The sequence below is a fragment of the Oikopleura dioica genome, chromosome 1 (genome assembly GCF_907165135.1).
Source record: "Oikopleura dioica chromosome 1, OKI2018_I68_1.0, whole genome shotgun sequence".
NCBI classification, from domain to species: Eukaryota; Metazoa; Chordata; class Appendicularia; order Copelata; family Oikopleuridae; genus Oikopleura; species Oikopleura dioica.
This window is the reverse complement of record NC_137291.1, coordinates 12,797,660-12,819,919: the sequence shown is the minus strand read 5'-3', so window position 1 is coordinate 12,819,919 and position 22,260 is coordinate 12,797,660. Positions and strand designations below refer to the sequence as shown.

The 22,260-nt window shown below is 41.5% G+C and overlaps 8 protein-coding genes across 11 annotated transcripts; all 8 read left to right on the top strand.

The window, feature by feature from the left end:
- Window positions 1-1,737: 1,737 nt before the first annotated feature.
- LOC145698593 (uncharacterized) lies at window positions 1,738-4,056 on the top strand. The gene is made up of 8 exons (XM_081775839.1): window positions 1,738-1,877; window positions 2,099-2,169; window positions 2,215-2,324; window positions 2,407-2,668; window positions 2,718-3,035; window positions 3,362-3,456; window positions 3,500-3,671; window positions 3,718-4,056. The coding sequence occupies exons 1-8, from the start codon at window positions 1,823-1,825 to the stop codon at window positions 4,033-4,035; spliced, it is 1,401 nt and encodes a 466-aa protein (XP_081631965.1). The 5' UTR covers window positions 1,738-1,822; the 3' UTR covers window positions 4,036-4,056.
- Window positions 3,992-6,283, top strand: LOC145699571 (serine/threonine-protein phosphatase 2A catalytic subunit beta isoform). The gene is made up of 7 exons (XM_081776882.1): window positions 3,992-4,185; window positions 4,227-4,347; window positions 4,388-4,554; window positions 4,593-4,729; window positions 4,772-4,924; window positions 4,969-5,118; window positions 5,169-6,283. The coding sequence occupies exons 1-7, from the start codon at window positions 4,089-4,091 to the stop codon at window positions 5,280-5,282; spliced, it is 939 nt and encodes a 312-aa protein (XP_081633008.1). The 5' UTR covers window positions 3,992-4,088; the 3' UTR covers window positions 5,283-6,283.
- A 472-nt stretch (window positions 6,284-6,755) lies between these two features.
- Window positions 6,756-10,273, top strand: LOC145699402 (eukaryotic translation initiation factor 2 subunit 1-like). 2 transcript variants are annotated; one of them, XM_081776709.1, is made up of 9 exons: window positions 6,756-6,933; window positions 7,343-7,448; window positions 7,825-7,900; window positions 7,953-8,081; window positions 8,437-8,550; window positions 8,644-8,769; window positions 8,816-8,909; window positions 8,980-9,098; window positions 9,970-10,273. In XM_081776709.1, exons 1-9 carry the CDS (start codon window positions 6,780-6,782, stop codon window positions 9,997-9,999), a joined length of 948 nt encoding a protein of 315 aa, XP_081632835.1. In that variant the 5' UTR covers window positions 6,756-6,779; the 3' UTR covers window positions 10,000-10,273. The 2 variants fall into 2 exon arrangements, with proteins under 2 accessions (XP_081632835.1, XP_081632903.1); XM_081776777.1 differs by having other exon boundaries at window positions 7,343-7,458; window positions 7,835-7,900.
- Window positions 10,274-10,293: 20 nt separating this feature from the next.
- LOC145697984 (activin receptor type-2B-like) lies at window positions 10,294-13,888 on the top strand. Its single transcript, XM_081775227.1, has 12 exons — window positions 10,294-10,377; window positions 10,456-10,770; window positions 10,811-11,061; window positions 11,108-11,294; window positions 11,335-11,550; window positions 11,594-11,722; window positions 11,762-11,950; window positions 12,022-12,256; window positions 12,300-12,487; window positions 12,551-12,775; window positions 12,820-13,132; window positions 13,178-13,888. The coding sequence occupies exons 1-12, from the start codon at window positions 10,330-10,332 to the stop codon at window positions 13,237-13,239; spliced, it is 2,358 nt and encodes a 785-aa protein (XP_081631353.1). The 5' UTR covers window positions 10,294-10,329; the 3' UTR covers window positions 13,240-13,888.
- An 85-nt stretch (window positions 13,889-13,973) lies between these two features.
- On the top strand, window positions 13,974-15,948 carry LOC145699233 (nucleotide sugar transporter SLC35D1-like). 3 transcript variants are annotated; one of them, XR_014134005.1, is made up of 6 exons: window positions 13,974-14,138; window positions 14,183-14,459; window positions 14,500-14,790; window positions 14,865-14,974; window positions 15,037-15,596; window positions 15,809-15,948. XR_014134005.1 is itself a non-coding variant. In XM_081776531.1 (5 exons), the coding sequence occupies exons 1-5, from the start codon at window positions 14,078-14,080 to the stop codon at window positions 15,255-15,257; spliced, it is 960 nt and encodes a 319-aa protein (XP_081632657.1). In that variant the 5' UTR covers window positions 13,974-14,077; the 3' UTR covers window positions 15,258-15,740. The 3 variants fall into 3 exon arrangements, 1 of the variants encoding a protein (XP_081632657.1); XR_014134002.1 differs by lacking the exon at window positions 15,809-15,948 and adding an exon at window positions 15,672-15,740; XM_081776531.1 differs by lacking the exon at window positions 15,809-15,948 and having other exon boundaries at window positions 15,037-15,740.
- Window positions 15,949-18,181: 2,233 nt separating this feature from the next.
- LOC145701054 (large ribosomal subunit protein uL14) lies at window positions 18,182-19,266 on the top strand. The gene is made up of 3 exons (XM_081778319.1): window positions 18,182-18,355; window positions 18,397-18,492; window positions 19,034-19,266. Exons 1-3 carry the CDS (start codon window positions 18,227-18,229, stop codon window positions 19,229-19,231), a joined length of 423 nt encoding a protein of 140 aa, XP_081634445.1. The 5' UTR covers window positions 18,182-18,226; the 3' UTR covers window positions 19,232-19,266.
- On the top strand, window positions 19,174-19,985 carry LOC145701165 (ubiquitin-ribosomal protein eL40 fusion protein). The gene is made up of 2 exons (XM_081778427.1): window positions 19,174-19,401; window positions 19,516-19,985. The coding sequence occupies exons 1-2, from the start codon at window positions 19,309-19,311 to the stop codon at window positions 19,708-19,710; spliced, it is 288 nt and encodes a 95-aa protein (XP_081634553.1). The 5' UTR covers window positions 19,174-19,308; the 3' UTR covers window positions 19,711-19,985.
- A 375-nt stretch (window positions 19,986-20,360) lies between these two features.
- LOC145712235 (kelch-like protein 20) lies at window positions 20,361-20,896 on the top strand. Its single transcript, XM_081789922.1, has 2 exons — window positions 20,361-20,660; window positions 20,705-20,896. Exons 1-2 carry the CDS (start codon window positions 20,361-20,363, stop codon window positions 20,894-20,896), a joined length of 492 nt encoding a protein of 163 aa, XP_081646048.1.
- The last annotated feature ends 1,364 nt before the right edge of the window (window positions 20,897-22,260 follow it).

Genomic DNA, 22,260 nt, shown 5'->3' with positions numbered 1-22,260 from the left:
GCGATGTTCAATTAACAAGGTGTGTAACTTTATGGAGGAAGGCTCACGGGCAGGATGTGTTTTTCTCCAAAACAAGGTTTTTCTGAAGAACAGAAACTACAATTTTCTCGAGTGCGCTAAAATTGGAGTAACATTTTCGATGATCGCAAATTTTCAAACCTGTCATTCGTTGATTTGTAGAAGGATAGGTATTCGTAGGTAAACTTGATGAAAAATGAGCTCTTTTTAGAGCTTATAAATCAGGGAATATAATACAGTTTTAGAATCCTCAGAAGCTGAGGATCATTTTGACTATTCATACTTGGGGGTTTTGCTCATGCCCTGAGGGGTTTTGGGCCTTCCAAAGTCCCGAAATTTGGCCAATCTGGGTAAGGGGCTCATAACTTTTCTTCTCCCCACTTCTGGAGAAAGCCCACTATATGAGCTTGTAGAGGAGCCTCTAACGGTTCAGAATATGTATAGAAAACCACCGGACACCCCCCATTCTAGAGCCTCTAGAAGGCCCGGAAGTTGAGGAAGTCACCGAAAAATCAGTACTTTTATACGAAAATAGAGTAAAAAGGCAATATTTTCATCGGAAATCGTTAGAAAAACGTTTTTAATGACTTTCTGACGTACAAAATTTATTCTTGGGCCATTTGAGGTCACGTGGGGTCATATTGTGAGAAAAATTGAATTTCGTAAGAACTCACCCCGGGAGGACCCCAGACTAAATTTTGTACGTCAGAAAGTCATTAAAAACGTTTTTCTAACGATTTCCGATGAAAATATTGCCTTTTTACTCTATTTTCGTATAAAAGTACTGATTTTTCGGTGACTTCCTCAACTTCCGGGCCTTCTAGAGGCTCTAGAATGGGGGTGTCCGGTGGTTTTCTATACATATTCTGAACCGTTAGAGGCTCCTCTACAAGCTCATATAGTGGGCTTTCTCCAGAAGTGGGGAGAAGAAAAGTTATGAGCCCCTTACCCAGATTGGCGAAATTTCGGGACTTTGGAAGGCCCAAAACCCCTCAGGGCATGAGCAGAACCCTCAAGTATCAATAGTCAAAATGATCCCCAGCTTCTGAGGATTCTAAAACTGTATTATATTCCCTGATTTATAAGCTCTAAAAAGAGCTCATTTTTCATCAAGTTTACCTAGGTATTCGCTATCGTCGACATAATCACGGCAGGATGACTTCAACGCTTGATGGATTATGAAAGATGACGTTCTAGCGCTGCTTTGAAAAGCTAGGTCAAACCCTGTCTAAAAATTAGAAAAGCGCTGAGGTCAGTAAAGAAAGCTGCGAAATTTCGAGCCTCTACTGAATAACTTATTCCGAAATGCCGACATGCCTTGACGGGCCGAGGCAAAACGAATAGAATTTGTATTTCGTGGCCTTCAAGCTGGAATAGCGTTTTTTCTTCTTGCAAAAACTGGTACTTTAGACGGTATAATTTATACCGTATAAAGTATACCATGAATATCATCCGTCATTCACAACTGCGAAAATAATGATAGACACTCAAGGGCACCGCCGTAGTTCTGCGGCTCGCATTACATTTTAGAATCTTTTTTCTCCATCTTTACATCACCTTCAAATCCCAGGCAAAAGCTTACCTTCACCAGTAATTTTCAAAGTGGTCCCCGAATAATTTTCGCTGTCCGCTTGAGGGCGCCTATTGCGCGCGTAGGTGTCGAGTTTCAAAACAACCAATCGAAGATCGATCGTCGCTGGCCGCAGTAGCGGACCGACGCAAAATCAGCACGATTTCGAGAGAACTCGACACTTTTTATTGCAAATTATCACCTTTCACGCGCTTTCCGTAAATTTATCGTAAAATGAGAGCCGTGGGCAGTGTGCATAAGAGGTTTTCCTCTTTCAGGGAAATTCCAGGTTAGTTTATTATTTTTCTTTCGCGGAAAAGTGGGTCAAAGTTCATTGGGTACAGAAAGCACTCAATAAATTACATTTTAGAGCAAAAAAGTTAATTAATTTTCTCGGATATGACTCATCACAGATTATTTGCTTTATTTCTTAATTAATTTAATAAAAAAAATTCATATTTTTTAGGAAATTATAGTAAAAAGAGCCAATTTTAATTGTCAATAATTCAGGTCCAAAATACACTCGTTTCAACTTCAACTACGGCCCGTACGCGTACCACATCGACTACAAAGGACCTTCGGTAAGAGCTTTATTGCATTACAAAATTGTATAAATAATTAGCTAGGGATTGAGCGAAAAAGTCAATGCCAAGCCTGAGAAACTATCGACTCTGAAGGAAAATGGAGAAATCTGGCACAAGCACAAGAAGGCCAAGGAATTGTCCGATATTGTTGAGTAAGTACAGTCAGATTGCAGCATTGGCTACACTAGCTACAGTTTGTTTTTAATTATTTATCTTTATTACTACTTCGTCTAGCGTCTTCACAAACTACGACGAAGCAAGTTTTCAAAAGACAAAAGAACTCGTCTCCGCCTCAATACATTCAAGTTCGCCTTCGATTTCGGCCGAAATCAGCATCAACTCGGAAGGAAGCGATCGATTCTTGTGGTCCGAATATGGCGAAAAGTTGCATCCAGCTTTTGGCGCATGGTTCAGTCGCACTTTGCTTTATATTCTCCAGGGAGTCGAGGCCAATCTCGACTTGGCGCAGGAGAAGATGTTTTTCAGAGACGTCCAGGTGAGTCAGAAAGTGATGAAAAACGCGTGAATCAACGTATCTCTCTTAGGAACCGTTTCATGTGACCAAGTACCGAGTCCCAGGCGACCACCTCATGTCCCCATCGCAATTCAAAGAGTCACTTTTAAATTTCTACGAAGACGTTGTCAAGCGCTCCGAAATGCCGCCGATATGTATCGCAAGGGAGCAAATCGCCACGCCAATTCCTCACGAAGACGATCTTTATTATCACCTTGACGGGTCCAACTTGGTCATGATGGATGTTTCGGAGAGTTATTCGCACAAGAATAGACCGATTTATGTCAGGGAAAGAATAAGTGGAAATTTGAGATATGCTGAGTGGCCAGAGCGCAATAGAAGACTTCAGGTAAAGATCTCCTGATTAACAAATTTTCAAGTTACTATTAGAGTATTATCGGGCTAAAATCACTGTTAGGGATGGAAATTACATTGATTTTTTTAACTCCAAATCCTCTAAAAATCCCAGAACTGACTCTTTAGCTAATTTTAGGTCATTTTTGTTTTTTTTTTCTTGAAAAAGGTGCCTGTTTGACCATTCTTTTATCGCTTGTCTCAAGAATGATCCCTACGAAGCCATTAGTAACCATCTTTCATCACCACGCCCTATCATTAGTAGCTGTATTTGCTTTATGTTGTCATTTGCTTGCATCTTTCTTCAATATTTACTTTCAGGCTCAATACCCAACAAAGCACAGATCCATGAACATTCCCCCTTCCGTCGACCCAGATCACCCAGACAACTCAGAAATCATCGACAATTTCCTTCGGTAAGAACCCGAGCTTTCTTGTTCTTCTTCATGCTCCTTTCAGCGAGCACGGATGGAAAGGTGCAGTCCAGCTGCTCGAAACAGCGCTTGCGACGTTCGACGAAAACGACGATCATTACTGCCGCCTACGGGAAAAGATCAACGCGAAATTAGCAAAAGACGGGCTTTTCGACCATCTTTACGCGACGCGCCACGGCGGTCAATTCATCCTTTTCGTAAGAGAGACAATCCTTTTTCTCTAGAACTCAATACGCTTTTTAGTTGTTACAAAACGGTTTTGCGGAGGAGTACGTAGAACACCTAATTGACGCGAGAAAAGGAGCGTTGTGCGCTCAAGAATTGCGCGCCTTCATCATTCTAATGGAGAAAGAAAAGTCGGGCAGTTTTGAAGCTTCGGAGAAATCAGAAGTCGAATCGGCGTTTGACAGGATTTTTACAAAGAAGCACTTTTCATCCCCTCTTCTGAAAACGCTCCTAGACAATCCAAAACTAAACGCATCTTTAGAAGAAAGTTTAACATACGAAAATCGTTATTTACTGAACGAATATCCTGACTATAAAAAACACCTTTTAGTTTAACATTTTTAAACACGAAAACAACTAGTTCTTCATCCCCTTTTCTGTCTAGATACATGGAGGACGGGTCGACGATATCAAAGGCGAAAGATCTGGACGGATGGATTGAGAAACTTTACGAATGTAAGCAGCTCGACGAATCCCAAGTCAAAGGTACACTTTCAGCCACCACTATCACTGCTAACAAACTCTAGAACTATGCGACAAGGCAAAGGAAATCCTCACCCATGAAGGGAACGTCCAGGAAGTTCGATGCCCAGTGACTGTCTGTGGCGATGTTCACGGTCAATTCCACGATCTCATGGAATTATTCCGGTAATTCTTTCCCTCCTTCTTACTTGTAATCGATCTCTAGAATCGGTGGCAAAGCTCCCGACACCAACTACCTCTTCATGGGCGATTACGTCGATCGTGGCTACTACTCCGTCGAGACCGTCACCCTCCTCGTCGCGCTCAAAGTTCGATATCCCCATCGAGTCACCATCCTCCGAGGCAACCACGAATCCAGGCAGATTACACAAGGTATTCCACCTCTCCTCCCCCTTCCTTACACCTTTTAGTATACGGCTTCTATGACGAATGCCTCCGAAAATATGGTAACGCCAATGTCTGGCGCTACTACACCGATTTGTTCGACTTCTTGCCATTGACGGCGATCGTCGATAATCAGATTTTCGCTCTCCACGGCGGTCTATCGGTAGGCTTCTTCATTTCTTTTTTTCATTACCGTTTTGTTTAGCCTTCGATTGATACCTTGGATCACATCCGCGCTCTTGACAGACTTCAGGAGGTACCACACGAGGGACCAATGTGCGACCTTCTCTGGTCCGATCCAGATGATCGTGGCGGATGGGGAATCTCGCCTCGTGGCGCTGGATACACTTTTGGACAGGTACGCTTCCCAAGAAATAGGTCTTTCTAGCGTCCTTCTTTTAGGACATATCTGAGACCTTCAATCACACAAACGGGCTGACCCTCATATCGCGCGCTCACCAGCTGGTGATGGAGGGATACAACTGGTGCCACGAACGAAACGTCGTCACCATCTTCTCGGCGCCAAATTATTGTTACAGATGCGGAAATCAGGCAAGACAATGACTCATTTGATTAAATTACTTTATTGCTCTCCTTTATAGGCGGCGATTATGGAGCTGGACGACAACCTTCGCTATTCATTCTTGCAGTTTGATCCAGCCCCGCGCCGTGGCGAGCCGCACGTGACGCGCAGAACACCAGACTATTTCCTGTAAACAACACGACACCTTTTTTCCTACGTCCAACAAGAGGCTACACAACAGAAAGACCATCAGGAGCAATCGTTGATCTTTCTGGTTGCGCGCCTTTCCTAAACAAAATATTATTATTTCGCCCTTATTCCATATGCTAAAAACTCCATATTTTATTATTTTGTCCACCCCTTATTTTACCAGCAAGAGCACACAACCTGATTTTACCCCAATTTCAAATCAAGATTCTAAAGAACCACACGACTTTTGGAAAAGAAAACGCTAAACACGGATTAGGGCTGTCTTTTCCCCTTTTTCATTTTCAAAATGGGGGGAATTCGAGACTCGGGTTCAAGTTTTAGCCAGGGAGAAAAGTCAGCCAAGAATCAACCGGTCACTCAGTTCTGGTTCGGTGGTCTTTTTGCGCAACACAAAAACGAAAGGAACCCAAAAAGATGCCCCTGAGCCATCTGTGTTTTTTTCAACTTTCATTCAAAAAAAGATAATCTCAGCTGTAAACTGCCAAGTTCCGAACAAGGTGGCAGGAAACCTTGCTAACCCAAATTCAAATTTTCCCCACTTCAATTTCTTTCTTACACGTAAGCACACTTTTCCATACGAGTTCAATCAGACGCATCCTTAACCTAAAAAAGCTGACTCAACCCAAGAGTACATGTACTTTCCTGTATGATACAGTATCTACCATTTTGCATCTCATTACGTGTAAATTTTTACCCACTAGGAAAACTTAACGTACAAACTATTCGATCTTTTCTGCTTGTCAAGAAACTACAAATTACTATTACTTGTTATTTACAGTCTGTCTGGTATTATTAATTTTTTATTCTCACCTTCTCCGGTCCAATTTGCTCCTGACATGATTTCTGGAGCATATTTGGCTACTTATACTTTTTTACCTTTGTTAACTTGGCTCCTCCATCCTTGTTCGCTCCACCAAAAAATACATGATTCAACAAAAACCTCGTGGCCGGTAAGACTTCAGAAATAAAACATGAAAAATTCAATGACAGTGTAAAATCATAGTACAGTGTTACTACTCGCAGGCTCGCATCTTGTCTTATTGAATTAATATAGGGGCTAGTTCGTTCTTTAAATTCTGCCGATGTAGCCATGTTCATCCATGGGATAAAGCCATGTCCCCCAAGGAGGAACAAGGGCACGTACGAAGCAACGTAGAGGATAAATAAGGCTCCCTATGTTGCTATGTTGCTCTGGCAGGTTTGGATTTTGGATGGAATGAGTGTTGGAGGTCCCCAGTTAGCCCGTTACATTAACAGTGATCTTAGAGCCTTTAGTTCTACTTCTCCAACCGTGTTCATGTTCACAATTTTTAATTGTTAAAATTTGAAATTCAATTCTCTCAAGATCTTTTTCGTATACAAAAAATCTTGCTCCCTCCTCTTCTTACAACAAAAAATAACTCCTCTGACCAATTATTTTTATTTGAAAAAATACGAAAAAAAAGATAAAATTTCAAATTGCTGAGTTTGGAATTGTAGAATGGCTTCGGTTATACCAGTTGTGAAGCAGAGCTTGTCCGTGCGTTTTTATAAGGAACCGTTTCCTGATGCTGATGATGCGGTTATCGCGACTGTCACTGAGATTGGCGAGATGGGAGCTTATGTCAAGCTGCTAGAGTTCAATAATATTCCTGGTAAGTAACCTGCTACCAGGCGTCTTTTCAGGATCATAAGTATTTATGGCAAATGTTGTTTCATCCTTATTTGAAAATATTCGAGCTTCTTTCGATCGTTCTAAAGCTCGTAACCCGAGAATGGCCAACCTTTCAGAATACATTTCGAAGCCCCTCCCTTTCCCTAAAAGTCATTTTCGATAAAAATAATTCCATTTCATAACGGAGCCGTGGGAACTTCCCGAGGGAGCCTCCTTCTTATTTTAATAATCCTCTTGATCATCTTTCTTATCCTCATATGGAGAACAAGAGGCTTTGTGCATTATAAATATCTAGAATTTTCGAGGGAGGCTTTTTCCAAAGAGTTCTTTTTGTCAGAGAACAGATGATCCCTGGAAAATAACCTGGCTCAAAAGTAAAAATTTTATAGGCATGATTCTCCTATCTGAGCTGTCCCGTAGACGAATCAGATCCATCAACAAGCTTGTCAGGGTTGGCCGCGATGAGTGCGCCGTGGTAGTTCGAGTGGACAAGGAAAACGGGTCACTTTCTTTTTTTCCGGAAACCACGGTGTTATTCGACTATTAATGATAATAGTCTATTATACACAAAGTTGTTAAGCCGGTTCATAATTTTTGCGAAAAAGTGACTCAAAATTACTGGATGCACACAAAAAAGTAAAGAGATAAGTGAAGCGAAAAGTGAGTTTCTCCATCAGATCAGGCGCGCAGCGCTTACAGATCCTGAATCAGGAGATCTGATTTTAGACATCTAAAAAAATCATATTTTTCGACAGAAAATTCCTCAGAATTATGAACCGGGCTCACAGTGATTGTGAGCCTACTCTACTAACCCTTCACTACAGTAAAAACACCAAAGAAACAAGGACCAAAAGTAACCCATGAAATAGGATAAAGGATACATCGATCTTTCAAAGAGACGTCTATCAGAAGATGAGAAAAGGAGATGTGAGAACAGATATGAAAAGGTAAGCATATCTGCCGATAGGCTTTCTTTATCACACACATTTTCCCGGACAGGCGAAGCACGTAAACTCAATTGTTACGTATGCGGCGGAACTGGCAGGTATCACGACGAACGAGGAGCTTGAAGAGTTCATGGAGAAAACAGCCTGGCACTTTGATGCCAAATACAAACGACCAGAAGAGGTAAGTCGCGATTTTCGTGTTCCCGATTTTCACACAGCTAAAAGTTGTACCGTGATTATCATTCCTGAGTGACTATTTTTGTCCGCCTACGCACGTCGTTTTAACATTTTTGCATGGGAAAAATGTTATAACGAAAAATTGATAATGTAAATTGACGGAGCGTAGGCGGACACAATAGTCATCTAGAAATGAAAATCGCGGTACTATATTTTTGTCGCAAGTAATTATTCGATGTATAAATTTATTCAACTAATCCGTTCCGGAGGGTACCCTCTAATGCCATTACATAACCATCAAATATGTGAATATAAGTTCGCACGAGCTTGTCTTCCAGATCAACTATCAATTCTTGTAGCCCCACCGTGCTTCGTACAACAAATTCAAAGAGTGCGTCGACAACGAAGAGGTTCTAGACGAGCTTGATATTACGGACGCGCAAAAGGCCGCTCTTCTCAAGACTATCAGACAGGTAAACATTAATTGCGGTACTTCTCGCCCCGCTTTCGATTTTTCTGCTAATAGCGAACAGATAGACCTGTGAATAAAATGTTTTTCTTTGTAGCGACTGACCCCTCAACCCAAAAAACTGAGAGCCGAGATTGAAGTTACTTGTTATGAATACGAAGGCGTCGATGCTATCAAAGCCGCGCTTACGAAGGGATTGGAATGCAGTACAGAACAAGTTCCCGTAAGTTTTGGTGATAAAAATACGAGGGAAAGACCGTCTTGTTTAGATTAAAATTCAACTCTACGCCCCACCTCTTTACTTTATCACCACAACAACGAACGACCAGAAACATGGAGTAGAGGTCCTAAATGTAGCCATGGGTAAGTTGCCAAGCTTGGTCTGCTGATGCTGCGGGTTTTTAATGTATAATTTGTTAAATAATTTATTAAGAAAAAATCCAGGCCGAGATCGAAAGGCAGAGTGGCCGGTATGAGTTGAAAAAGGCACCCTTCATCGATGAAATCGAGGCTGTCTTGCCGCCAAGTGATTCAGCGAATGTGGAATCTGAGGTATAACTAAGAGCATCACGACCTACCATTTTATATCAATTTTCCCATATTCTTCTTTGAGAAAAAAGAGAGAAAGGAAGAGCTGTATAATGAATATAAAAAGCGGCGCTATTTATCATATTTAGGGACTATCACGGGAGCGCGAGGGCCCAATTTTCGCTTTTCCAACTACCCGAAATAGCCATCCGTTTTTCTTGATTTTTCAGAAAAAAACATGTTTTCTTACCTGCTGATTCCAAATATGATCAAAAAATTGGCAAAAAAATATTGAATATTATGAAAAACATCGAATTTATCTTTCAAAGATCGAAAAAGTATAGAGCTCGTCTTGCCTCGTCATTCTTTTTTCGATATCTTTTCTATCAGACTCTTTTTCTTAATCTCTCAAAAAATGAATTTACTTGGTTCTACTAGTCGGCCACAATCATCAGATAACTAAGTAAAAGTGACGGCGCGCTAGTGCTTTACACGCTGCGCGGGGAGCCCGAAAAGCATTAGCGCGCGCCATAATCTCAGTGGGTGCTTGCTTTGACCCAGTACACGGAATCAGATGCAAACAATACCGGGTGATTAACACAAAAAAAGTTCCCGGAAGTCCTAAGCTTCATGTTTGCAAAGAAATTTTCGAAAAATAATAAGCAAGTGACCCAGAAAACTCGGGTGAAAAATCGGTCAGCTTTAAGAGTAGTCTTGAGTTTGTCTTCCGCAGCATTATCCGATCAAAAAGATTTTGGTATCATCAGAATCAGCTAAAAAATCCATACTTTTAAGGAAATTTTTACGAAAATCGAAGGGCAGTCATTTTCCCGTGAAAGTCCCTAATCATATTCTTCATGTCATGTTGTAACTCTTATTTATTTCTTTTATTTAGGAAACGGAGAGTGAAGAGGACGAGAATTAGACAGATTAGTATGCAGAAATTAACGATATTATTCGATAAGAGAATGGTCATTTTATGACACTACGCAAAAACGCCAATAGAATATTCCAATCTTACAACTGTACCTTGAACTTTTGTGAACTCCGAAAAACATCCAATCTCTATCTACTATTTTAGGAAAATACTGAAACTGATGCTACTTTGAAAACCCCCACGCCTGTTTTTGGACGCTCTCGTTTTTAGAGACCCTGTTTAGAAAGTTCATTATCGTCTAAAATGAAGTCTGCAATCGAAATCAATTTTTTACACCGAATTCATGTTTTTAGACAGTTTATGTAAAACAGATGGATCATGGGATTGGTTTTCAAACTTTTGCTTCCTGGATCTTTGGCCCTTCAGGTTCAGGGCTCAGAATATAACGTAATATCGCCTGTCGAAAATTCCGCAAGGAAGTTCTTGTAGACGAGCCCAAAAAAGTGTTTTTATGACCAAAGAGTGAGTCCATTTCCTCTCCCTAAAAATGAATCAACCGGCCAATTCCTCCTCGGCACGGCTGAAACCCTGGTCGACCTAGACGAACCAAGCAACAAGCACCTGTCGGGAATCATTTTCAAAGACCTCGTTAATCTAATCGACAACTATTACTACTACTATGGAAATGGATCGTCTCCTGTTGACAAGCAAGATCTTCTCGAAAATGGGATTGACTTCAATGACCCTAAAATTCAACAGATTCTTGACATTTCTTCCGGAAGCATTTATAAAGCAACATATGCAAATCATGCTGGAAACGTAAGGGAACCCCATATTCTTGCTCTTATCAAGAATTAAGAATGGAGACCAGCTTTATTTCTCCCCGTGCTCTTTCAAATCCAACAGAAAGATATCTCCTCAAGTTGTGCAGAAGACAACACCTTTTGGCGAGGATCAACTGTGGTGCGCAGTATCGCACTATCCCTGCGGCATGGACAGTAAAATCAAGGACGACAACCCGCTAGCCTACCGCTGCCACACGAGAGCGGAGTGCAAGGGCCCCAATCACGAGACAAAGAGCTGCGACAATAGTGAAAACTACTACATCAGGTGATTGCTTTACCGCTTTATGATGATTTAAACCGACCCTGTTTAGCTATGCCATTTGTTTTCACGCCCCGCATTCGACGATGGAGATAATCAATGAAACCTGCGATGTGGAATCTGAAGTGCCTAAGGAAGAAAACGAAACGATTTATATCGGCTGTAGGTGTAGAAGTGACAACTGCAACCATCATATGAACATCAATCACTCCTGGAAAGAATTCGAGCCTGAAGAACCGGTAAAGCTCCGTTCAAATTTAGCTTTAACAGAAAATTAAGGAAGCGGCTACATTCAACCTGTACAAACTTATCTCCATCACGGTCCCCATCCTCTGTGGAGTCGTCGTCGTTTTCGCTTTTGTTTACAAGTTCTACGTACGCCGAAAAACTCCGTCTAACAACGGGATGAATGGAACGCACAACGAGCAGATTCCAATACTCCCAACACAGAACGGGAACGACTCGCGCGTTGATTTACACCAGGACTACACCATCGTAAGTGAACATTAGTTTTGCAGCTTCCGATCGTTGATTATAGGATGTTGATCACCAGGATGCGTGGGTGAGTGACATTCAGCTCCATGAAAAATTCGCAGAAGGAAAATATGGAACTGTTTGGACGGGGCTAAGTAGCGACAATCGTAAATATGCTGTAAAGTGCCTTCAGGTAGGATCTTTCTTTTGACTTTCTGGCGAAAATTTATAGGATAAAAACTCTTATGACAATGAGCGAAGTATCTACATGATGCTCAAGCCACTTATGGACATTCACAAGCCCAACATTCTCACCTTCCTCGGTGCTCAAGAGCGATACGACGTTCAGAAGGAGTACTGGATCGTCACAGAATACCACGAAGTCGGATCGCTCAGTGACTTTTTGCACAAACACACCTTGGTAAGTTCTCGGCTGACCCTCTTTTCTGACCAAGGATTGACTAGAGTCAGAATTAATCAATTTGCTTATAGACATTCTCTCAATTATTGAATGTGATCGCCACTATGGCGGATGGTCTGCGGTTTCTACACGAAGATATGACACCTACCTTCACTCAACTGTCTGAGGGAAAGCCGTCTGTTGCTCATCGAGATCTCAAATCAAAGAATGTCTTGCTCAAGAACGATTTGACGGCGGTCCTAAGCGATTTTGGCCTTGCCATTCAATTCAAACTTGGTGAAAACCTTGGAGATGCCCACCCATCTGGTATTTTATCGGCTAAAACAGCCATTTTACCTCCTTATTTTAGTTGGAACGCGGAGATACATGGCGCCAGAGATTCTCGAGCGTGCAATTTCCTTTCACCGTGATGCCTTTTTGCGCATTGACATGTATGCTTTTGCTTTGGTCATGTGGGAATGTCTTTCCCGATGCAAGGACTTGCCACGTGGACCTGCTCACTACTCGTTGCCGTATGAAAATGAGCTTGGCACTCAGGAACGGTGAATTCATGACGAAAAACGCATCTATTTAACGAATCATTTTTTCACCAAGGAAAAGCCCACCCTTGAGGACCTCCAAAATAACATCGTTGACAACAACCTTCGCCCAAAATTCAAGAAGAAGGACGACGCATACGACGATCCCCCGTGGAGTGAGGACGACAAATTCAAGAATCTCTGTGAGACAATTAGAGATTGTTGGGATTGCGACGCCGAGGCTCGTCTCACTGCAGGATGTGTGCTCAAGAGAGTTCAAGAGATTCAAGCACAGTTTGGCTGTAACGTAAGTTGACAGTATGAAAACAAGATAAATACCTTTTCTTATAGGCGGATGGTCAAGCACCCATGTATTCGCTGAGCCGTCAATCCTCATCCGGTGGCTCTTCCGGCGGCCTTCCCATGCCTGAGCACTCGATTGTTGGCTCCAACACTCCAAACGGTCTGACTGCTCAAGGAAGCCACTCAATGCTAAGCCATTCAAACGGCCCGTCAACCTCAACGCCACACCCTGATCCTTTGATGATTCAACAGCGACAGCAACCGCGGCTGCAACCGAATGAGCCGATTTTCAACTACCTTAATAACCAGCCCTTGAATCCGCCCAGATCTAACCCATGCGATCCAAATATGACTATTCCAGGTACACAATGAAGCATTCCTTCTCAAGCTCAAAAATCGTCTCTAGAAAATGTAACGATGCATAATGATGGGACATTTGAACGATCTCAACCTCTCTTCCGGCATTGATGATTGTTCTTTACTTACTGTAATACTGTATCTCCCCCGCTTGACCTTGTAAATACTCCGAGCTTCACATGTTTTCCAAGTGACCTTTTTTAGACAATGTTTTATCTAATCTCAATATTCAATTATTTCTTTATGCTATGAAATCTCCTTAAAAAGCTTCTCAACTTTCAACTTTTACGTTTCAAGCCTATTTCAGGTTCATTTGCCTATTATCTATTCTAGCGCTAAAATAGTGCTAAATTCTTTGAAAAATAATTTTGCTCTTTATAGTTCTCCTATACATTTATTCTATTATTCTTCCTTTAGTTCATTCTATTTTTTTTCAATTGACCTACCATTCACTGTCGTTAAAATGCGAAGCGTGCCAATCGACACACCAAAATTCCTCCTCAATATCCTTGACTTATCATACTGGGCTCTTGAATAGGGATGATGAATAGCTTGAGCTTTGTTTTTGTATTATCGTTATATAAAAATCTGCTCTTGAAGTCGTCTCATCTTTTGCCGAAAAAATGTTGACGGAAAATTACTCTGACTCTAACTTCTTCATTATTAAATTTTCTATATTTTTTTTATTTCTTTTACACAGATGCATAAAAATATTACCCTGTTATTATTTCTCGTCGATCTACTGCCCGGAACAAAGGTTCCATTCTTTCGTGAACAAATATTATAAAAAATAAATCCAATTCTTCCAATTCCCATCTCTTGAATAAACACTCTTCTTTAGAATATTAAAAAAATGGCAACGCAATACTTGTGAAAAAAAATTCAACAGAGAATCGAAATCGAAGCTTTAGCTTTAGTTTACTTACTCAAGTTATTCAATATATAAAAAATGAAGACAGAAAATGATGCTGTTTCTTCAGCTGCTAAAATTGGCTCAGCAGTCTTCTATGGTAATTTTTCTGCTGAAGAACTTTTACTCATGTTACTTCTTCAGCGCTCGCCTCTGTTCTTATCACCACTGTGAACAAATCCGTTCTGACGAGCTACAAGTTCCCCTCTGCCAACATCCTTTCCCTCGGTCAGATGGCATGCACAATCGTTGTGCTTTTCATCGCCAAGCTTTTTGGGTTCATTTCCTTCCCTCGTCTTTCCAGGGACTTGCCCCGGCGGGTCTTTCCTTTGCCGCTTTTTACATTGGCAAATAGTCTTCTTGGACTGAACGCGACTCAAGCTCTTTCAATTCCCATGTTTACTGTTCTAAGAAGATTCAGGTACGTCCCATCTTTCCCAGCCCTTTTCAAGCGTTCGTAGCATCCTAATGACGATGATTCTCGAATTCTACATGTTGAAAACAAAGCCTAATCGATTCGTCGTCCTTTCCGTCTTCATCATGATCTTCGGAGCGCTAATAGCCGCCGCCAATGACCTTGCCTTCGACCTTCTCTCGTACGCCTTCATTTTCGGCAACAACTTGACCACCGCTGCAAATGGCGTTTATACAAAAATGTTTTTGAACAAAAAGGATCTCGGGAAATATGGCTTGTTGTTCTATAACGCGCTTTTTGGTTTTCCCTTGGTGGCCCTTTTATGCCATCAAATTGGGCAACGGTTCAATATTAATCTGCCTTGTGTCTACTTGAAATCATGGAAGAGTAGAAATTTGAATCGTTTTTGAGACACATCGATAAGGCGCTAGAATTCGACGGCTGGTCTAATCCAATGTTCTGTCTTCAATTTGTGATGAGCTGTATGATGGGTTTGGTGCTGAATTTTGCCGTGGTGCTTTGTACTCAGGAAATTGTCAGCCAGCCAAAGTTTGATACCCTTTTTTGCGGCATCTTGTGACAGTTCGAAAGTTCAATACTTCTTTGACCACAACCGTCGTCGGCTGCCTGAAAAACATCAGCATCGCGTACTATGGCATGCTCTACTTTCCTGACTATGTGTTCTCGATGCTCAACTTCGTCGGGATCAACATTTCCATCCTCGGTTCCCTGCTCTATAGCTACGTGGCGTTTAAAACTGATAAGAAAACTTTACCGACGCACGCTCGGACTACCAAAGCATGAGATTTTTTTAACCTAAAACTAGCCTTGTGAATTTAACATTATCCACTAATATCTTAAAAGACTCGTCTCGACTTATCATTTAAAGATTTTCGCATTGAAGCTGCCTTCCCACCCTTATCTAGGCCAGGTTTTCTACACAGATTGCCGAGCCCAGAGCCTTATCAATAAGCTTTCAAGAAACCCCTTGCTAAAAATTCTAAAAACTCGTTTTTTTATATAACCATCCGGTGAAAAAGTGAAATCTTGGTTAACTATAAATCCTGATTTTTAAACGTAAAATTAGTTCTATCGCCTTCTTCAAAAAAAGAAAAGAAGCGTGAAGCTCATCTCAATTCCCAGGTGTGATTTTTTACTTTTATTTATTTACTTTTTAATCAGTTCATTTCATTACATATCAATTTATTGAATTTAAAGAGCTGTTTCTTTGATCACATGGTCCTAAACAGATGCCAACCCAAAATGCCAATCACGAATTTCAATTATTTACAACCAATTTATTCAAAAACCTAACCAAACTAATAACGAATAAACCTACTCACAAACCACTTTAGCGAAATCAAGAAAGACTTCTCTTACCGCCTCTCAAACCGACCATTTCTTCAGTTCAAAGTTTCTTTCTTGCTTTTCTTGTATCTAAAACAATTCTTTTTCAATATTATTTATATATTCTGTATTCAAATAAAATACTTTTATGCAATTTTGTCCGAAAAATAATCAAAATTTATGACGAATTCTTTGATTTCTTGGCTCTCCCTTTTTTGCAGGTACCCTGATTCAGGTTTTTGCACAGGTTTCCCGACCCATATTCATGTTTTCTGCACCAGATTGAAAGATACAGGAAAGCATACCACCATCACAAATAATCGGCAAGAAGAGGTTCAATTTTTTCATTTTCCTCTTGAAGTACCTGGATAGCTCAGGACTGTCTTTCAAGAATTTACAGATTATCGTACCAGAATAATCATTTATCGGTTCGAATTGAGAACATAAAGGATCAATCAAAGGGGCAGATATAAATTCGTTACTCCGAGACTACAGATCACATCAAAAGCAAGTCATCGAGAGACTTCTTTTCCAGAGTCTGGAATCCAGACAGAGGGAACCTTTTCTAGTCTTTGATTGTAAGTTACAATTTGTAACCTACGTGTTTCAAAATCCATACAGGATGAGGAGACGTTACGTTTGAGAGAGCAACATGGCGCTAATCATACATCTTGTGTTACTAGTTACCGACGGAGGTTTATGAAAAGCAGAGATCTTCCAAGTTGCTTTGAGTTAGGGTCTGAAAATTCGGCAATATTTTTTATTTGATTACTACCAAAAATATGGCAGTTTTCAGGCGCTACCTCAATCCTTCCAAAATCGACAAATTTGAAAAGAAACCAACGTAACGAAGAGGTCCCAATCTTCTGCAGTAAAGCAATTGCAAAGCCAGAATAGGACGAGGGTTATGTAATCAGCTTTCGATGAATTAATAGAATAGGGACTCTATCGAATGCGAATAACTTGCCCTACCCTTATTTTTGGCACCTTCGACTGCAAGTGCAGTCTAGTTAGACTTGAAGTCAAAAATCTTAGATTTGACAAAACGCTAGGATATTACTAATACCGAATTAGTTTATGAATAGTTATATTTTAAGTTTAATTAAATTTTCGACCAATCCTTGGTTAACAAATAATTATTAAAATAGGTAAAAAGTATTTTAATAAGATCATCGCAGATCGTAGAAAGGAGCGGAATTCCGAATTTCGCGTGTTCGTGCTGCGTTTTTCGATGAATTTGGCGTCGTTTACTCATTTATCTCGCCACCCACTCATTTCTGCGCGCTCTCGACCAATAGGGCGCCACTAATGTGGCTGAAAATACGCTCCATTGGACAAAATTCTTTTTCGCCCCTCGCTTCTGCAGAGAAATGTCCCGAAGTCCGCTAATTTCGCCGATAGATGGAGTTAAACTGAACGCAAAAATTTCGATTCCGCTGGTTTGTGATCGTAGCGCTGATTGGAGGATAATTCGAAATACGGCGGGGCGATTGGACGCGCGCGCTCCGTGTCACGCGCCGGACCTATGAGAACAGAGAGAGATTCCAAAATTGACCCCGAATTTTAAAGAGAGCTACAGTCAGATGAAGATCTTCCAAATGATTAAAAATTGTTTCAAAGCGCTCAAGAGAAGTTCAACGAGGTTTTAGCACTATTTGAACCAAGGGAAATAGAATAATTTATTTAGAAAAAAAAGTTACGAAACAATCTATCAAATAGGACGAAGCTCTATTGAAATTTTATTAAAAAATGCCTCCCTCAAATTACTATAATTTTTCTCACAATCTCCTATTGAATAGTGTTTTTTCATGGGAATGAATGGGCTCTTATTTTAAATTTTTAGGTAGACGTCGGTTTTAACTTTTATCTTACTGATCTTAATCCTTTTAAATTTAATCATTTTGTTGTTGATAATTGATAAATTGAAGAAATTTCTTTTCATTACGTAATTTTACTCTTTTTCTTCGCCTTGGGGTTATTTTGATCATCACTCGTTCATTAGGTTTTCCGCTCAAATCATGATTTTTCGACCCCCGCTCAAAAATCGCCGCCCACGCGCGAGATTCTCCTTCAAAAACGCTCAACCGCACGTGGCTGACCCTCACTTTCGCTTTTTCCATAATTTATATTTTGGAAAAAATAATAAAATTTCATTTTGGCGATTTTGCGTAGGAATGTAGAATTAGGAATTCGGATAGCGATTGAATTTTAAAAATAGGCTTTCGAATTTCGATTTTCATTCTCCCGCAAGGTCAGCCACAGACGTCTTGAGAGATATTCAAAAATTTCCCATTTTCCATTCAAAATCCATCTTCTCCCCTTTTGTCTAATCAAATGTCCTTCTTTTCTGCCTTCCTGCCGATTTCTATTTTGGCTTTTTCCCAATCTAATAACGAAACAAGTTCAGAATCGGATTTTCATAAAAAATGTCTAAGCGAGGACGTGGTGGCAAAGGAGGTGGAAAGTTCCACATCTCCCTTGCTCTCCCTGTGGCTGCCGTTATGAACTGCGCTGACAACACTGGCGCCAAGTCCCTCTACGTCATCGCCGTCGCCGTAAGTCCAGACTTTCCCTTCCGTTTCTCAAGCAATTCTAGGGCATCAAAGGTCGATTGAACCGTCTCCCTGCCGCCGGTTCCGGAGATCTCGTCATGGCCTCCGTCAAGAAAGGAAAGCCAGAACTCCGAAAGAAGGTAAGACAATCGCGTGTCTTTCGCTCAGCCAATAGGTGAAGATAATAAGGGAAAAAAACGATTGCGCTCTCAATAATTGTGCTGAGATGACATTCAATTTTATACTTCTATAAGCTTGAAACAAGAAACTATATCGCCCTATTCTCGTCTCCTATCGGCTGAGCAGAAAGCCCTTCGTTTGCCACTCTTGAGGTGTTTGAATTCAACAATATTGTTCCAATCAATTCTGAGCTAGGGTCGGCACCGATCCAACGCTAAAACCGCCCATTTTCAAAAGGCCCCGCCTACCCTACGTGGGGATTTGGTGATCTGTGCCGACCCTAGCGCCTTCCTTTTCTCGAATTTTCCTCGCCGATTGATGTAACGCGCTTTCGACCAATAACACCTCTCGAAGCCCTCTTGCTGAGACGGATTCAAATTTGAAGTTGTCATTAGGAGCTCCGTGAATTTTGTTTAAGCATTTTTTGTTGAATTCAAACGCCCAGAGAGTTAACGAAGCGAAATTCAGTCTTATCGTCGATTTTAACACGTAAGTCTTAAGGTGCACCCCGCCGTTGTTGTCCGACAGTCGAAGGCCTTCCGAAGACGAGACGGTACCTTCCTCTACTTCGAGGACAACGCCGGTGTCATCGTCAACAACAAGGGAGAAATGAAGGGCTCGGCCGTCACCGGTCCCGTCGCGAAGGAATGCGCTGACCTCTGGCCCCGTATTTCCTCCAACGCTTCTACCATTGCCTAAATTAAACACAACACTGATTTGTGGCAAGGGGAAAACCTTTTTAATAATCGTTTCTTTCGTTCAGATCGGGCGGATTCATGCAGATCTTCGTCAAGACCCTCACGGGTAAGACCATCACCCTTGAGGTCGAGGCTTCCGACACTATCGAAAATGTCAAGGCCAAGATCCAGGTATATATAGAAAACGCGACATTGTCGTCCATTTGAACTCTTGAAATAATAGCAGAAAATTAAAAAAAAATCCATATCTTTGAAAGAATTCATGATTGACAAAGTTGTTTTCAGGACAAGGAAGGAATTCCTCCAGATCAGCAGCGACTCATCTTCGCCGGTAAGCAGCTCGAGGATGGCCGAACCCTCTCCGACTACAACATCCAGAAGGAGTCCACCCTTCACTTGGTCCTCCGACTCCGAGGTGGTGTCATTGAGCCCTCTCTCAAGGTCCTTGCCCAGAAGGAACGTTATCGCTCACTTCCGTAGTTGAATAGGGATAATTTAAACGAGTGCGTAGAAATGTCGATAGCCATGAAAAGTACAACTGCGACAAGATGATCTGCCGAAAGTGCTACGCTCGAATGCACTCCCGAGCCACCAACTGTCGAAAGAAGAAGTGCGGCCACACTAACAACCTCCGACCCAAGAAGAAGCTGAAGTAAATGCTTCGTCAGAGCAAAGAGTCACTTTTTGTATACTGCGGAAAGAGGCTGCCAAAACTCGTCTTTATTGCATAATAATAAAAATGTTCTATTGACGAATTGTTGTTTATTTCTTCTTGCAGGAATTTTTATTGACTTGATATGGATAAATTTAGTTTCAAAGGATTTTCTTTCAGGATGAGTTCGCCAGAGGGCTCAGGCGATCGTCTGGCCCATGATCTCAAACCCGATCCCCCGGTTAGGTCGTTTATCGGACAGAAAGGGGTTGAAATTCGACAAAAAATTGCCAATCATATTTAATAAATTGAACCCAAAATCAGCCAACAACTCCCTCGGCTTTGCCCTTATCCGTACGTACGAATTCCGATTTGATTCACTGCTCCTCAGCTGGCAACTCAAGCCGACAATCCGTAAATTTTCATTCGGACAAGCATGCAGAAAAAGTACTTCTTTCAATGAACAGGCTTCGCAAGAATGAAATGCTCTGTGACGTTTCTATCAAAGGTCTGTATTCGCCACATAAGAAGTTACTCCAATTTTCTCTCAGTCGAAGAAAAGACCTTCAAGTGCCACAAGAATGTCCTCGCTGGGTCTTGTCCCTACTTCGATGCAATGTTCGCGTCTGAAATGGTAGAAACGACGATGCAAGAGATCCAGCTTCATGAAATCTCTGCGGAAGCGATGGAACTACTGATCGATTACTGCTACACAGCGCAAATAACAATCGAAGAACGAAATGTTCAACAACTTCTTCCTGCTGCGTGTCTTCTTCAGGTACAAAAAGGGATGATTTCCGGCAGAAATTTATCTTTCCGTAGATGACCGAAATTCAACACTACTGCTGCGAATTTCTCTCAAAACAGCTCGATCCATCCAACTGCCTCGGAATCCGCGCCTTTGCGGACACCCACCACTGCTCAGAGCTCCTCAACATTTCATCAACCTACTGTGCCCAGCATTTCGAAGAAGTCGCCAGCAACGAGGAGTTCAAGAACCTCCCCTATGACTAGGGTTCGCGCCCAAAAAAACTATCTTTTGATAGACAAATCTAAATGTTTTCAAATTTCTACCGGTTAAATAAATCTGTTTAAAGGTTAAAAAAACATATTATGGAGAAAAAAATATTTCAGGGTTGAAGAGATATGGGGAAATTAATGTTAAAAAACCATGTTAGTCAAATGCTTCCCAGAAATTTTTTTAATAAATATATAATTTCGATTAAGGAAAACAAAATTCAATTGAAAAATTATGGGAAACAGTTGACTAACATACTGTAATTGACGTTTGAAGGTCTATTTTTGACCATTTTTGCGCTGCGCGCAGCGCACAGCGCCGCGTTCGCCCTCAGGCATTATTCTTCCGCGGCTAGGGTGGACGCCGCGTAATCATCTTTTCTTTCTTTTCAAAGAAATTCTTTCTTTTCAAAGAAAGATTAATAAAATGTCCACTGATATTAAAAATAATGGAAGATTTAACATAAAATTATTGAAATTTTAAAATTTTTCAAAAATAAATAAAACTTTCATAATTAAAGGTAAAAACCATAATTTGCACATAAAACAGGACAACTTGAATTTAAATTATGATGGGTGTGGGTGGGGTTGGGGACAAAACTGATATGAATCAACTCAGGGTTCAAAGCCTTTGTCAAGCCCCTTAAATTTAAAAGTCATGGAACGGGGCTGAGACGGCCCGAAGGGCCGTCAAGCCCCTTAAATTTAAAAGTCATGGAACGGGGCTGAGACGGCCCGAAGGGCCGTCAAGCCCTTAAATTTAAAGTCATGGAACGGGGCTGAGACGGCCCGAAGGGCCGTCAAGCCCTTAAATTTAAAAGTCATGGAACGGGGCTGAGACGGCCCGAAGGGCCGTCAAGCCCTTAAATTTAAAAGTCATGGAACGGGGCTGAGACGGCCCGAAGGGCCGTCAAGCCCTTAAATTTAAAAGTCATGGAACGGGGCTGAGACGGCCCGAAGGGCCGTCAAGCCCTTAAATTTAAAAGTCATGGAACGGGGCTGAGACGGCCCGAAGGGCCGTCAAGCCCTTAAATTTAAAAGTCATGGAACGGGGCTGAGACGGCCCGAAGGGCCGTCAAGCCCCTTAAATTTAAAAGTCATGGAACGGGGCTGAGACGGCCCGAAGGGCCGTCAAGCCCCTTAAATTTAAAAGTCATGGAACGGGGCTGAGACGGCCCGAAGGGCCGTCAAGCCCTTAAATTTAAAAGTCATGGAACGGGGCTGAGACGGCCCGAAGGGCCGTCAAGCCCCTTAAATTTAAAAGTCATGGAACGTGGCTGAGACGGCCCGAAGGGCCGTCAAGCCCCTTAAATTTAAAAGTCATGGAACGGGGCTGAGACGGCCCGAAGGGCCGTCAAGCC